General features: G+C 53.4%; 1 protein-coding gene across 1 annotated transcript; it reads left to right on the top strand.

The window, feature by feature from the left end:
- The first annotated feature begins 7501 nt into the window (after window positions 1-7501).
- Window positions 7502-11907, top strand: IRX6 (iroquois homeobox 6). The gene is made up of 8 exons (XM_064723534.1): window positions 7502-7551; window positions 7854-8011; window positions 8604-8884; window positions 9078-9187; window positions 9484-9791; window positions 9913-10407; window positions 10624-10725; window positions 10927-11907. The coding sequence occupies exons 1-7, from the start codon at window positions 7502-7504 to the stop codon at window positions 10722-10724; spliced, it is 1503 nt and encodes a 500-aa protein (XP_064579604.1). The 3' UTR covers window position 10725; window positions 10927-11907.
- Window positions 11908-16477: the final 4570 nt, after the last annotated feature.

Raw genomic sequence — 16477 nt, 5'->3', positions numbered from 1 at the left:
GGTTTTTCCTGTATCAAATTATCTGAATTTCTCATGGATTATGCATTTTTCAAAAACTCACTCATTACAGATTAAAGAGAGAAAGGGAAGTTAGAAAGGACACAATAGAAAAAAAAAAAAGATCAGTAAAGAAAAATATTTTAAATATTAATGACCAAAGGGGAAATGGAAACACATTAAAGGCAAATGTGAGAGCTTTTAAATATGTTATTAAAATTGATTTATAAATGAGACTCTTCTTTAACCACGTGCTTTAGCCTTCAGTACTTATTTCCTTCTGCTATCTCTCCAAGCATTGGTGCCACCACTCTAAACTTATGGCATTAAGGAAAGATATCCAGAAAATAGTTAAGCTGGCCACAACTATGGGTGGCTCAAACTGGAAGAGACATCATTCTATTAAGAATCTCAGAATGAGATGAGCAATTGGGTACCTGCAAAGCATCTGTTCCAGGTGGGCCTGGGATGCAGCAGGGGCTGCCCTGCAGCCCAGAGCCACCCCAGGCAGTGGGCAGGAGCAAGGAGGGACTGGCCAGGGCACAAATGCAGACACTGATGATTTACATAGACAGAAAAAGACATTTGCCATTTCTGATGCCCTTCTCCCTCTGCAGGGAAGGATTTGAAATCCATCACTGCACAACGGCCCTGGACAGGCTCTGAGGGCTCATCCACCCCAGGGCAAACCAAACCAGCATTTTCATGGAAAAGTGTCTGCAGGTGGGTGCTGAAGGACTGGAGAAGCCTGTCCTGGGCAGCCTGGGTGTGAACCCACACACAGCACACAGCAGGCTGCAAGTCCCTCCTTCCTTCCACACCAGAGCCCAAGTCCACATAAATCACCCCAGGAGCCTGCATTTTCAGGATATATCTCCTGGAGTTTTCCAGCTTTGGAAAGAGTTCCAGTAATGCCCCACAGGGTGGGACAGCTGACTGCAGGTCACTGCTGCTGGCACATCAGAGTCCAAGGCACTGCAGCTTTCAGAGCTGCACAGGGAGCATCACACCAGCAGCAAGAGCAGCATCTGAAGCCAAGGGACTCCTGGGTCACGTCTTCATTAAAGGACAAAGCAGCAGAATTGTATTGCCAAAACATCCTGATTAACATAACCAAACTTGTGAAAATTACCCTTGAAAAGAACAAATTTTGTGCATGAATTTGTATAAATGGACAGTATAAAAGTTCACATATCAGCATATGTTTATCAAATAGATATTATTCATTTAATTTAAATTAAATATGAAAAATGTTTTCTCTTAAAGCTGCTGTCATAAACCATCAAAACATTATAGGCAAAGACTCCAAACAGAAATTTAAAACATCACTGAGAACTACGCATCTTGGATTTTGCGTTGAGAATTGTCCACAAAACTCATTCTGCATGTCCCCATAAGATCCTTTTTTATAGCAGGTTATGAATCATCACATGATATCTTTAAATGGATGATCAATACTATATTTTCCCATAAAACGTTTGGTTTGAAATCCGATTTTAAGTGCATTAGAGTTTTTGTGCACTGAATTAGTAAGTGTCATAATAAATTGTCATCAAATATGAAAGAAATATAGCTTAGATTAATTGCCATATTTATTTATGAGTCTGTAAAATACATTGTGAAAGTCCTGGCACATTTTTGGGATACCAGCTTGAACTTTCAAGCAAGTTAAAAGCATTAAACGAGACTGGAAGGAGATTTATTATTGGAATGTTTTTAATTGCAGTTTCAACCAGACACAGGTATTAGAATGGCTGTGCCCTTAATGGCCATCTCATGTGTTTTTTCTTTAAAAATGATATACTTTCCATATTTTTATTGATTTCATAAGATTTATTGTAGATTAGTGCTGCTTGTGTGTGAAATTGCAAGTGGTCCCAGCTTCCCTAGAGTAGAGGGCTGCAGATGGCCCAGGGCTGGAGCCACTCCTCCCCAAAGCCCACAGCCCCCAGCACAAACAGAAATCTGCTGAAAGACCAGAGAAAAACCTGCAGTACCTGAAGGGGACTGGCAGAAGAGCCCTCAGTGAACCACCCAGAGGGTCCTGTTCTGCACTCATTTCTACAAATGAAAATGCAGTTGATTCAGACAGGATTTGGAGGGGGAGTCCAGCTGAGCCCTTTCTTTACTCAGATGTTAACTAATGAAGAGGCTCAACAGATTTGATGGGGTGGAACTGTCTTGGGTTAAGTATCTTCTGGGTTTGGAACAAGTTATGAGCTCTTTATGTTTCTAACATAGTGTTTGTACAACAAACCCAACTGGGGTTTTATAAATTACAAATGAAAGGAAACAAGGAAGCAGTTCTGATATTCACATTTAATAGTGCACAGAAGTTGGTGAAGAATGCCAACTTCTGGAAGAGAAGGCACAGTTGCATGTAGCCAGCATACTAATTTTAAAATAAACCCTGTAAATGACAGCAAGACAGAGTAGGTAATGGAATAAAACTGCCTTTCACTGCCACAGGACAAAAATGACAAACTATACCTAAGGTGATGTTAAATTAAAACCGTACAGTTTATCAGCCACATGACTCTTTCACACCAACTGCACACGGGCTGATACAAAGGCCATGAGAGCACAGACACAGGTGGGTGGTTAATGGTGAACCCTGCTCATGATGTGTCAGACCAGCTTCATTACAAAAACAATTTTTTTTAAATTTTTATTGATTTTACTGGAAACTGAATCCACAGAGGGGTCAGACTGAATGAGAGGAGCCCTAAGTCTCCTGGCATAAATTAACCCACATCCCAGCAAAGACAAACAAGTTCTCAGAGGTGAAGTTCTCACACGTTTTGTGCAGATGTATCCTCACCAGATGAATCTGTACTTTACAGAATAATCTACAGATAACCTGAGAAAAGCCAGTACAGAAGTGCCCAACTACCCAGATGTAGAGCACTCTTTACAAAAGAAGTGTTTTCTCATCAGCAAAGTATGTTTTCAAAAGTTGGGGTGCTCACAAGTCAGCGATGTCCCCAGATCCAAGGAAAATACCACCCCAGAGCCTGGGAAAGATTCATGTCCAGCTTCCACCTGGCTGCCACTGGGCACAGAATGGTTCAGAATAAAGCCCTGGGTCCCACCATTCTCCAATTCCAGTGACACTCAAACCCAACTGTCAATTTTACAGCCATTTCCCAAAACTTAATCACAGCAAACACACGATAATCTGAGGTTCAGCAAACCCACTGATCATGATGGAAGTGATGCTGGGAGCCAAGTAGAGCTGCCAGTCCTTGGAGAAGAGGAGGAGGGTGAGGTGGCAGGGGGAGGCCCCTGCAGAGGACTGAGAGGAAGAAGCAGCTCAGTGTCACACAAAGGAGCCCATGCAGAATGGTGCTTAGGGACCCCTGTGAACATTGTTACCTTTGTCTGTGTCTTACTTTATTTCCAAATGATATCTTAAATTGCCCTCATTTAGCCATCTATCTCAATGAGAGGGCTTGGAGAAGCAAAGCAAAGCCCTAGCTTTGTATTTCTCTCACTCTGCACGTACCAAAAAGTGTGTAGCTTCTTAGATTAATGAGCCTACATACATAACTGCCCAGAAATTCACTGACAACTTTTTGGATGTCCCCTTTCAGAAGACAAGTATCCAAAGGCAAATTTATTCCCCATGTATTTCAAATGTGACAAAAACAAAATACTACTTTCAGGTTTAGCTTTCAGCCAACAGGGTACCACCCATTACCTCAGCAATACCTCACCCCCTAAATCAGCTCTAGTCCCACACTTCACTGTGCCAGTTCTCTTCTCTCTCCTGAAGACAGTTCTTTCTATTTTCTGCTTGTATGTTAAGCAACTTTTTTTTTTATCTTCCGTAAGATATTAATCTTTATATTGTCCCAATATGTTTCTACCCCTCATGCAGAAATCAGTCTTGAAAATAGCCACTGAGATAAGGACAGTACCAGCAAGCTTCACAAGAAGCCATCATATACACTATTTTAGTTTGTCAAAACAATTAGTGTTCATTTTGGCTTTATTCAGTTAAATCTGCAGTGACTGATCTGTATAAATTATGTATTAGGCTGCCCAGCTGTACTTGTTTATTCATGCATGGACTTGAAGAATTTTCATTTTCTCAGTACAAAAAAGAAACAGCCAAAAAAATCCCCCTGTATTCTAAAATATAAAGACACTTTCTTCTCAGCCACGTTTCCGCTGTATGTTTTTGAAGCTGCTTTCTTCTTCCCCTGCTTATTTCAATTAACCTATTATTTCATTTGCAGTTATCAGCAGCTGCATTTGCATCAGTGGGAAGCACATACTGTCACTTTCACCCCTTGCAATTACCTCCCGAGCAAAGCAGTATCAGAGCTAAACCAAATGATGTTGATTTTAAAAGCATCAAAAATCTCATTGTTGGCTGCATTTGAACTCCTGCCTCGCCTCAAGAAGGACTGCTTGCAGAAATGTTTACAGTTAAGCCTCGCAGTCCTCTCTTTCAAGAAAAATAGTTTGTGAATCAAGAGAGATCATTTTCTGGTTTTGCCTGGGTTTGTAGTCACACACTCCTCACCAGGATGACTGGGTGAAGGGAATGCACGCTGTGGGGGTGGGTGGAATGATATGCTGTGTGCAGGAGAGAGATGACACAGATTTAGAGAAAGAAAGATCTGCAGTGACCATGTACAGCATCACTTGTCTCTCCGAGACATGGTGTATGTGCAGAATGGAAATTGGGCTGCTGAAGCTGATTCTCTGCAATGACAAAAATGGCAAATTGCACATTCCAACCCAAAGCTACCCTCTGCCAAGCCGGGTTCAGGAACTTGCTAACAGAAGGTTTATGCCAATATTTACAAATCACAGCAAGATGTTTTGGCAGCTTTGACATGCAGAGTAGGGTGGCTCAGTGATGGACAGGCTGAGTGAATGGTGGCAGTACTCAGAACACAAAGAGACAGAGTTTGTGTCCTCCTAAAGAGCTGGGGAGCACAGCACAACTTGTAGTTGTTAATAGGAATGCCATTCACTCTCCCAGGTTGTAAGGGCAATTAAAGGGGTCATCTGGATGGCTCCTGAGCGTGTCTAGAAAAAAGTATGCTGCTGAAACATCTCCGTAGGGCAGTGCTGTGAGTGGAGAGAGCTAGCTTGGGAAAGGCCACTTCCCAAAGCTTGGCTCAGCTACAACGTACCTGACAGGTAACAGAATTGCTTTCATGTTGATTGAGCATGATAAAGATTGGGAAATTCAATGTTTGTATTGATCTGTATGATCCCTGTTATAAAAATCCCTTTTTTTTGTACAGTGAATTCTGCCCCAGTTTTAGTGCCTCAGCAAGGACAAGAGCCCTGCATGCAACCTGCCAGCACAAACACACTGCCAGCGACAGCTCCTTTGGGCTCTGAGCCGCAGGCAGGATGAGCACACAGCCTCTTGTTGTTTCTTCCATCAAATAACATACAAAGCGTTCTGGTGAAAAGACTAAATTTTGCTGAATTAAGTGCTTTAGAACAAGTGGTTTTATTACTTTATAATTAGCATAATTTTCCCCATAGGGATTCTTGCAATTAAATAATTAGCAGTAATGTTACCCAAAGGTGTTATTTAATGAATTTTAAGTTATTGCCCCTGTTAACGACAATTGACAAGGCTGGGCTTTACAGCGCTCTGTCTCGCCAGGCTGCGGGCGGAACAGAGAGCTGTGACAGCCGGCCCTGAGCCCCGGGCCCCTCCGCTCTCCCCGGCGGGGCGGACGCGGCTCGGGCACCCGCTCCCTTCGCGTCGTTCCGGCCCCAAGGCCAGCATCCCCGACGGCAGGGGCAGCCCGTTCCACAACGCTGCGGACCGCGGAGCCAGCGCGCAGCTCCGGCAGGGACCGGCGGGGCCGTCGCGGCTGTGCTCGCTGGCTGCGGGCGGAGCAGGGCAGGGCAGGGCAGGGCAGGGCAGGGCAGGGGCCGCCCGGTTTGGGGTGTGCAGGGGAGCAGCCACCGGGCCGGGCCGACCCGGGCCGGCGCTCATCGCTCGCGGATCGGCAGCGCCACCCGTCGGGGAGCGGGGCGGAGCGGAGCGGCTCCGGCGGGGCGGGCACGGACACGGGCACGGGCAAGGCTGCCAGGGCTGCCCAGCGGCTCCGCGGGACGCGGCCCCGCCGTGCTCGGGACAAGTGCTGCCGGGCCGCCCCGGGCCGCGTTTTCACTTGGTTTTCTTTTTCTTTATGAATTGTCACTGGCAATTCATAGCGCACTGTCCGGCCTGGAAGCGCCTTGGCAGCTCCAGGCTCTTGCGGGGGGGAAATTCCGGTTTACCTCCCGGTGATCTCGCCTCAAAGGCAAATCCGCAATATGTAAGTCCCTGGTTAAACAAGGGCATTTCCATTTGTTAATTGATGCAATTACGCCGTGGCGGTAGCGGGCCGGCCGGGCTGCAGCCAGCCAGCCATCCATCCATCCATCCATCCATCCATCCATCCATCCATCCATCCATCACCGCCCCGCTGACCTGCCACCGCCCCGGCCCCCCGCTCCCGGAGGGACCATCACGGGGCTAAGGGGGAACAAGGGGCTCAGCACTCCTTGGAGAATGGGCTTCGGGCTGCTCTGCGGCCCGTGTTCTGTCCCGGTCCCTGCCCTGCCGTACGCTGTGCTGGGCGAGCTGTGACCTCGCTCCCGCTCTCCGGGCCGCCACGACGGGCAGCGACGCCAAAGCGGCTTCGGTGCAGGACCGGGGCCGAGTTGAACAGCAGCGCCCGGCCCTGAGAATGGGGGCGAGGTCAGCGAGAAGGGCCGGGGGGCTGCATCGGCCGGGCCCCCCTCGAGAGCCGCTTCCCTGGGCGCGCCCGGCACCGCCGCTGCCACCGCCACCCTTGCCCGGCGGCCGGGACACGCTGGGGCTGGCGGGTGCCGCGATGTCCCCGCTTGATATTTACTCCCCTTTGACAAATTTTGATCGTGTTTAAAAATAAAGGGAAAAAAGACCAACGGCGAGGCACCCCCAGTGCCGCCTTTGACGTGCATCACACACAACACGGAACGGAGCTGAAACAAGTGCGGGGAGCGGGCGCGGGGCGCTGCCGGCTCCTGCCCGCCGCTGCTGCTGCTGCCGGCAGGGCCGTGACGTCAGCCCGCTCCTCGCCCACCGAGGAACGCTAAAGACCTATAGAGCAGAAAATAATACAAGCAAGCTCCGTATCTTGCAAGCCCTACGTGATTTCCCCCCCTCTTTGAAAAAGCCCCCTTGCACTTAAACTCTCTATACATGTGGGGCGGCTTTTTAAACTCCCTCTATACAAACATATTTATTAAGAGCGATGGGAAGTGGGGGGTAGCCTATTTTTTTAATCCAGGCACCAACCTCCTCCCTCCCTCCCCCACCCCCCCCGCCTCAGATGTCTGGCTGCTTTTCTTAAGTGCAATCATCTATAATTGAGAAAAAAAAAATGCCATACGTGGAAATGTGTGTGTGAGAAGGTGCATCTTGAAGCAGGGTTTAGTTACAATCGATCTTGGGGGGAAAATATTGCCTATGGTCCAAAAATAAGGAGCAACTATGTCCTTCTCTCAGTTCGGATACCCCTACAGCACCACTTCACAGGTAAGGCGAGTGAGCAGCACTCACTTTTGTTTAGATTCTGCTGCTGCTGTCCAGATGTCTTGTCCCCCCCTCCTTTTTTTTCTTCCCTTTCCCTTACTTGGAATATTTTTTAAAAGGGCACATCTGGAGCCTTTTTTTAAAAAATGTGCGTGTGTGTTTATGTCTCGTTTGTGTTGTGTTAGGCTTAAACAAATAACTCGCAGTGTGCACAGCAAAGGCGTGTAGGAAACCGGTAATTCCCCCTCCTCCCCACCCTTCACCGTTCAGTTTTAAGTGCAACAAATAAATAAAAAAACATAAATCCCAGCTACGAGCGCTTCCTGAGCCCGCGCATCCCCCTCGCACCGCTGCGCCCGGGCAGCGCGGAGGGTGCGCGGGCAGCGGGAACCGCGCTCCGCGGGCTCGGGGCTTCGCTCGCGTTTCTGCGGAACCGGGCTGTGCCGATTCCTCCCTCCTTCCTCCACGGTCGGTCCTTTTCCTGTGTCTTATTAGGATCTGTCGAGAGGTTTTTTTTCCCCCCATGCGATTTCCGAAGGACATCCCCCACTCACACCAAGGCACCCTGTATTAACTAAGTCGTAGCTATATCGTACTCGGAGTCACGATTTATTTGGGTAGAATTATTTATACACGGTAATCACTGCAAGATGTGCCTCTCTCGCTTGGGAAGTTAGCTGTCCCCTTGAAGTTATTGAAATCAAATGCCTTCGATTGCGTTGGCTGACATATTTACTGCTGTGTCTATTGTCAAATTAACTGTAATCGCAACTTTTTGCCTTTAAATCAATGCAGATGGACCGAGCGGGGGCGGGAAGGACGGAGCCTTACGGATCTTATACCTTTCTCGAGAGCAATTATTTCCTTAAAGTTTTGCCTGCTTGATTAATCGTGCCCCCTTCCCAAGAGCTCCTGCTCCCCATCCGGTTTATTTCCCGGTTTCTATAATTAGTTGCTCCAGCCCGTGTTTCCTATCCCCCTCCTCACCGCCCCCCCCCCTCCGCACACACACAGGCGCGCACACGCTCCTAAATTCCCCCCGATGGGGCTGCCTCGACAGTCACTCGGCGCCGTCCCGCTTTCTCCTCTCCGCAGTTCTTCGTGCCCGCCAGCCCCAGCACGACCTGCTGCGAGGCCGCCCCCCGCTCCGGCCCGGATGCCTCCTCGGCGCCGGCCGCCGCCTCGCTGTGCTGCGCCCCGTACGAGAGCCGGCTGCTGGCGCCCGGCCGCGCCGAGCTCAATGCGGCGCTGGGCATGTACAGCGCCCCGTACGCCGCCGGCCAGGGCTACGGCAACTACCTGCCCTACGGCGCCGAGCCCGCCGCGCTCTACACCGCGCTGGTGAGTGCCCCGGAGGGGAGCAGGGGTGCAACAGGCGGGAGAAACTGCGCGGTTCGCAGTCGGTACCGCGGCGGGGGAGTGGGAGCGGGACCGGCCCGTCGGGGATGGGGGGCGCGGAGGGACGCGGCTGCCGCGGGGAGCCGGGGCTATGCGGGGCTCTGCTGGACGCCAAACGCTGCCGCTTCCCTTGCAGAACCCCCAGTATGAAATCAAAGACGGCGCCGGCACGTTGCACTCGGGAATCGCGCAGCCCGCTACCTACTACTCCTACGATCATTCCTTGGGGCAGTACCAGTACGACAGGTAAAACCCCTTTGATCAGCGCCCGGCAGCATTAGCATCCCCCTGCGAGGCGGCGGTCGACATCAAACGAGGGGGACGGGAGGGCTCCGACCTGACAAACGTTGTACAAAAGAAACGAGGCGCCCGGGAGCAGCAGACAGCGGAAACCAAAGTTGGGCGGCGATGTCAGGAGGGCAGGGGCAGGAAGGCAGGTGGGCAGGGGCCACCCCGGGCCTGCGGCGCGGCTGGGCCGGGCCGGGCCGGGGGATTCTTGCCGGACTCCCGCCGGCCCCCCATCCCTAATCATCTCCCAGCAGGTACGGGACGGTGGATTTCGGTGGTTCAGCCAGACGCAAAAATGCAACGCGAGAGACGACGAGTACTCTCAAGACCTGGCTGTACGAGCACCGCAAAAACCCCTACCCCACCAAAGGAGAGAAAATCATGCTGGCTATCATCACTAAAATGACCCTGACGCAAGTGTCCACTTGGTTTGCTAACGCCAGACGGAGGCTTAAGAAAGAAAACAAAATGACCTGGTCTCCCAAGAACAAAGCCGGGGAAGAGAGGAAAGAAGGAACCCCGAGGGAAGAGGATGAATACAGTGCGGAGGGTGAAGGCAGAGGTAGGCGGGAGAGGCAGACGGGCGCCTCCAAGTAGGCTCGAAGTGATTTCGAGGCCCCCCAACTTCCCCGCACCCTCACTAACGCCCTGCCGCCCCTTTTTCCCCGTGTGTGTCCAAGCAGAGCAGAAGAGCTACAAGGAGGACAAGGACCTGCGGTTCAGCGACCTGGAGGAGGAGGAAGAGGAGGAGGAGGAGGAGGCGGGGAAGCCGGAGAAGGGCCGGACCAGCTCCCTGCAGGAAGCGCCCAGCCTGGGCGCGGCGCTGCCCGAGGCTCCGCGGAGCGACTGCAGCCTGCCCGGCCCCTTCCACGCCTTTCCTTGTGCCAAGGCCCCCGCCGCGGACTTCGCCCCCGCCTCCTTGGCCGGCCCGCCGCCGCCCTACGCGCCCGCGGAGAAGCCGCGCATCTGGTCTTTGGCGCGCACGGCCGGGGCCAGAGCGGCGCGCAGGGGCAGCCCCGAGGGCCGCGGCGCGGAGGGAGGCGGCGGCGCGGCGGGAGAGCAGCCCCTGCCCGCCAAGGCCTTCCGGAGCTCCGCTTTCAGCCTGCAGCCGCTCCCGCGGAGCTGCGCGTCCCACCGCGGCCTGGGGGAGCCGTGCCAGTTCGCGGCGGCGGGCGAAGGTACCCGCGGCGGCGGGGCCGCGGGGACGGGCGGGACCGCGGGCCGGGCCGGGACGCAGGGCGCGGCGTGAGCCCGCCCGCGCAGCGACAGCCCCGGTGCTCGGCCGTGCCCAGGTGTCAGGTGCAGACGCCGAGGCTTCCCCGCTCCAGGCGAGCGGGCAGGGGAGGGCGGCGGGAGCGGGCCGTGCCCACCGCGAGCCGCTTGTGTCTGTGCAGGCTTCGGGCGGGGCGCCAAGGGCGGCCCGGGAGGCACCGAGCTGGGTGGGACGTGCCTGGACAGGCTGCGGACGGCGTTCCGGCCCGTGCTGCGGAGGTGAGGTAGGTGACGGGCCGGCCGCCGGGGCCCCACTCGCACGAAGCGCACTCCCGCCCGCCTGGCCCTGGGACACCGCAGCGGCCCCGGCCTGAGAGCGCTGCGCCAAGGCCGCCGCCTTGCCCCGCTCCCGGAGCTCCCGTCCGGGCGGGGCAGCGACCCGCGGCCACTCAGCGCCAGCTCATCACCGCTTCTCCGTCCCGCAGGGCCGCCCGCCCCATCCCGGGCGCTGGCGACGGGGCTCCGGCTGTAAGGAAGCGCTCGGCCTGACGGAACGAAAGAAACCTGTCCCCGGGCCGGCGGTGGCCTCGCAGCTCCGCCCTGCCCTCGCCGGGGAAGGGCCGCCGCGGCACAACGTGCTGCGCACATGGGGCTGGGGCCGCGGCGGGCGGAGCGGCCGTAGGACCGGCGCCTCCCCGCCGCTCGCCTGCCATGTGTTCAATATTGCCCATTGACGTCTTTGCAAAAAGGAAGAAAAACCCCCACCCTAGTATTTTCTCTTTTCCCTCCACGTCGTGGTTTGTTTCTCCTTTTCCTCCCAAACCCGCGCTCTCTGCTCAGCGCCCTGCTCTGCCAAGGGGCACCAGTTCGCAGTCGCTCCCGGGGAGGAGAAGGAGGAGAAGCGGCGCAGGTTACGCCGGACTGTTTCTTTCCCGTCTCTGTACATAGATACCGCTGAAAGTATTTTTCGGAGTCTAATTAACACGGGTGAGCTGAACGCCACGAAGCCGCCGGTGACCTCGGAGCTCTCCAGGCAGGAGCCGGCACAGCCCGGGAGGAGCGGCCCCGGGCACCGCCGCCCGCCCCGGGGCACGGCCGGGGCATCCCCGGGCAGCGGGTGGCGAGCGGGCGGCGAAGTAGGACGTTGTTAGTGGGTCACCGCCGTCAGTCAGTCAAAAGAGCAGTGCTGCACTTTACAGGACAGACGAGAAAGGGAAACCGTATCTCTGCATTATTTCTGTTTAATTAAAAGTGTCATCAAACACTTTGTGTTCGGACTAATAAACCAAGCAGGGATGAGGAAAGAATGTTTCTTTGTTCCTGTCTCTAGAAGCAGTGGCAATAATTTAAATTAATAACTGTGGTAATTAAGAGGTCATCTATAGATCAACCCGATACCTGCTATTTCCAAGTTCACCGGGGTCAGCATTTACATTAAGTCATTTGTGGTCAATAGAGTCCAATGAATTCTGCCTTAATAAATCAGGGAAATCAATCTTGAATATCGAGTAGACTTCTATATGTTTACTAAAGGCTACTCAAGACGAGTGGGGCTGCATAACTGGGAGCCCCCTGGGTTTGCGACCGGAGAAGCAATTCGTAGGGGAAAGGAGGAGCTGCAGGTCAACACAGGGAGATGTGAGGGGGCTGCCCCCAGCGTCAGCCGCGGCCCTTCCCGGGAGCACAGGGCACTGGGAAAGAAGGCAAACTTTGTCGGGCTCTGGAGGATCGGGGGGGAAAGGGAGGGGAAGGTGAGTGCACACGAGGGCAGCAGGTGAGGGCCCATCGGGAGCCTCGCCGGAGATGCTGCCCGGCCACGGGGCTTTCCCGCACTCCCTGGACAAGCGGCGGTGCAGCAGCAACAGCAGTCTGTTGCAGTGACCCGAAGCTTAGAGAAGGGGAAATTAAGCTGCGAAAAGATAAACATTATTTCAAGTCGGATTTGAAGGATTAGGGCTTGTAATAAAGAGCATTAGGCCCTTTCGAAGGGTTCTTGCAAGGCGACTTTTCCGCCCACCGGAGAGGACAGGTATTATCTGCCTTGGGGGCACATGGGCAGGCTTCCCACGCGTGTCCGCACGGCAGAGCCGGGCCGGGCCTCCCTCCCGGCTCTGTCCCGTCCTACCGGGGAGCGAGCCGGCTTTCTCCGGTTCCGCTTCCCGCGGCTTTGTTGGAGGCTCCCCGGGGAGGCAGCTCTGCATCGCCCTCCCGAGCTGCTCACGGGACACGAAACCTGCACGGCCTCCGGGGCGGTCGGGAGCTCCCCGGAGCTGCCGGCTCTGCCCCGGCCCCGCAATCCCCCGGCTCTGCCCTGGCCGCCAAAGAGCCGCGAAACCCGCGGGGGGAGTTAATTAGGCAGGTGCAGGCCTCGGGGTCTCTTTAAGGCAGGCACGGAGGTAACCTGCAGGAGTCTTAAGACTTTTATTTTTTATTTATTACTTTTACTCCCCTTTTATTAAAGGTCAAGTGAGCGAGATGCAGATTATCCCGCCCGCTCAGGACTCCCCTTGCAATCTGTCATGCCGGCAAGATATGTATCGCAAATCTCTCAAAATATAATCTCCGGGAATCATATTCCGAATACTGTTTTGATTAAAAACCAGAGCGGGGATTGATGGGGAACTAATACCGGCAGCGGAGCCTGCGTGCGCCCAGGCACAAAACTAAAATAACGGGCTCGCACGAACAGATTCAGCGCCTCCAATGCCATAATAAACGTATTTAAACCGTCTCTGTCTGAGCTTTGCTACGAGATGGGCTTTTTAATGCCGCTCTTCTGGGAATTGAACCCGGCCTGTCCGGCGGAGTGGGGGCAGCGAGGCTGTGCCGGGCGGGCTCGGGGAGATGGGGCCGGGGCGGGACGCGAGCCGGGCGCGCCAGGTGAAGCTCCCCGGAGCCGGGGCACCGCAGCAGCGCTCACACACACAGACACACACACACACAAACACACACCCCAGCCCTCCCAGCACCCCTCCTGGCTCCCCAGGGCCGGGTCTCCCCCTCTCCGCAGCCGCGGGGACGCGCTGGCAGCAGCCCCGCAGCCCCGCATCGCCCCCCAATTAGCGGCCGCGGGGGCGGGCGGGGGCGGCTCGCTGTCGCGTCCCCCGCTGGGGTGGGAAGTTTCTAAAACAAAGTCGCCGGGCTAATGGCCCCGGGCGGGAGCGGCGGGGCCGCGCACACTCCAGTGCGCCCGCTCAAAGCCAGCGCGACCGCGGGGCCGCCGCCGTCTCCGCCGCGCTCGCTAATGAAGTTTTGTCAAAGACAATTACGGGCCCGGCGGGGGCAGGAGGCCGCGATGAAAAGGCGGCTTTGTGCGGCCGAGACGGCGCGGCTCCCCGGGCACCGCGGCCCTTCCTGCGCCCCCGCGGTGACCCCCGCGCCCGGCCCGCTCCCCGCGGGGACAGCGGCCCTGCCGCCCGGCCCCAGGTGAGGCACAGGCGGGCTGGGGCCGCCACCGAGTGCCCCGAGCTGCAGCCCGATCCGCCGAGGAACGGAGCAACCCCCGAAAAGTGAGGGCCGAGACAGCGGGCAGCACTGCTTCCTCCACACACCCCTGGCTCAGGGTTTCTGCCCCCTGTCCACCTCCTTTCCCACAGAGGGGCTGCTGCAGAGGATTCCTGCTTCCTCCACACACACCTGGCTCAGGGTTTCTGCCTCCTCTCCCCATCCTTTCCCGCAGAGGATTCCTGCCTCAGCGTTGTTGCATTCAGCAGTTGGGAGAATCCGTCCAAAAACTGTCAAACGATCTGGCTAAATCTGTTTTAATATACACTGAAGAGACATGAGATTGGGGTCTTGGACTGCAGCTGCCTTCAGCTCTATCTCAGCCAGAGGAGGTGTGGGAGAGCGGGACAATCACCATCCTTCAGCACCTTCCCCGAACTGCCAGCACTGGCTGCTGTCCTCCATCTCAGGCCCTTGGTCACCTCCCCTCCCTGCCATCCCCAGGCAACGTGGGCAGCACAACACTGGCACTCTCCTGGAGAGGACAGGGAAGCATTTCTGAGTTGTGAGAAAGTCTGGACAATACATGTAACCAGCTAGGGTGCTTCCCAACCTTTGAACACAGTCCTCCTTTCAGGAACACAAGAGAGGCAAACCTTCCTTTGCTGCTGCACAAGCACATAAGGAGAACAGCCCTGGCATTGAAAGGGTCTAGACCCTCACCCCCAGATCCTGGCTGGTATTTGTCTGTTGTCCTGTTCCCCTACAGTTTCCCATCTCACAATAAAGGGACAGATTTTACTGCCTTTGCAGCAGCAAACCCCTTGAAGATCCCTTTTAAAAGGTGGCTGCCACAGAAGTTTTAGCTTGATGTGGCTGTTGAGGCTATGGAGCAGTGGGTTGGAGCAATTAGTTCAAAATGATCTCAAAAACTGCACAAGCAGCTGCCCAGGCCAGGTGTCATTTCAGGATCAAAGCATCTGTTAGAGGAAAATTATTTTTGCCATTGTATTGCTTTTTTTTTACCTACTGTTCATCTGAAAATAAATTACAGGCCAGAACAGGTGGATAACATTCTGGAATGATTTAATGATTTATTTAATCTGGATTCTCTTTCAATCTACTTAGCAGGATGAATACTTTTTTTTTAGCCTGAATCCAAAAGCCTGTCTTTTCATCTAAAGAAGAGAAAATACCCTAAAACACTGCTCTGCTGCTGTCAAGGTGTACTCCCCACTGCTGCTGCTAAACCAGTGGTAATGTCTGCTGTGCTAAAGGGCCTGAGGGGAAACCTCAAGAAAACAGAGCCAATTTAATTTTTGTTGTTGTTGTTCTTCCTTGCCATCTTCCTAGTGCTTTAGATATTATTTCCCTTCCTGGGCAGTGTTTGGGTAATAAAAGAACTGATTGTAGTGTTCAATCACTGCCCCTTGAAAGGTAAGAGGACAGCTCCCTGACTCTCCCCTCCTGTTAGGACAGCTTTGTCCTTTGTCACTGACTGGGAGTGGGGCTGGGATGGACACATGGGAATCTTCTGCTGCAAACACCCATGGATCCACTGCTACCAAACAGGCAAGGAGCAATTCCTTCAGGCACATTCACACAAGGCTTGAGATCCTAGGTTAAACCTTTCTTATTGGAAGTCCTGGTTTTGCTAAGAAGGGATTAGCTAAACCATTGCTCACTTACTTAGATGTGAATTTCTGATGTTTGGTTTGAGCTGGAAGATGTTTTATGGGGCAGATTTTCTCAGGACCTATGAAGTGCTGAAATTCATGGATTAACTCCCTGGATGGCTCAGTTTGGTACTCTAGTCCCACTGGATGGTAATGCAGACATGTGGAGGGGGAAAGGAGCTGGAAAAATGCTTTTAGATATGGGGAAGGTTACAGGATATTGGTAGGTAACACTGCCAGCATGTCTCCGCCTCATGTGCCTGTCCACTTTAGTTTAATGGATTACGTTAAAGTTTTAAAACTTGCTCTAGGACTGAGTCCGATGGGCCTAGAGCAAGTTTAAAACCTTAATGTAATCCATTAAACTAAAGTGGACAGGCCCATGAGGTAAAACATTTTTTGTTGCTTTATTCCAGATTTTTTTCTTATTTTATTTTTTTTTTTTAATTCAGCATAGCTCAAAGTCTGAGTTTGCTAGTAGTTAAGTCCTGAGTTTGTGCTATGGCACCAACTCACTCACATTTAGAAGAATTTCAATTTGTTACCAGACAAGACAGCCAGGTTGGTGAACCTGCCAGCCCAGCCCCAGACTGCCTGGGGTGGAAGAGAAAGGGCTTGGAATGATTTTACCTGTCAGGCCTCCCAGCAAGGGTACTCTGAGCCACACAGGCTCTTCAGGAAACCTGGCCTACATGAACAGGCCTCCAGGATAAACATGGGACATGCAAAAGCTAACTCCAGTTTTTAAACAAAATTATCACCTCCACTTGCCTAGGATGATTCATTCAAGTGGATTTGCTTCTTAATTTCAAACACACAACATCATTAATGTTCAACATCTAAAAGATGGCCTGCACAGCCATCTGCTTAATGGAACATCTTAACTTTATTGAGCAGCTAAGAAACAAACAGTGAT

The sequence above is a fragment of the Zonotrichia leucophrys genome, chromosome 11, assembly GCF_028769735.1.
Source record: "Zonotrichia leucophrys gambelii isolate GWCS_2022_RI chromosome 11, RI_Zleu_2.0, whole genome shotgun sequence".
Lineage (NCBI taxonomy): Eukaryota > Metazoa > Chordata > Aves > Passeriformes > Passerellidae > Zonotrichia > Zonotrichia leucophrys.
The sequence above is the reverse complement of the archived record's forward strand: the minus strand, read 5'-3'. Positions and strand labels throughout refer to the sequence as shown.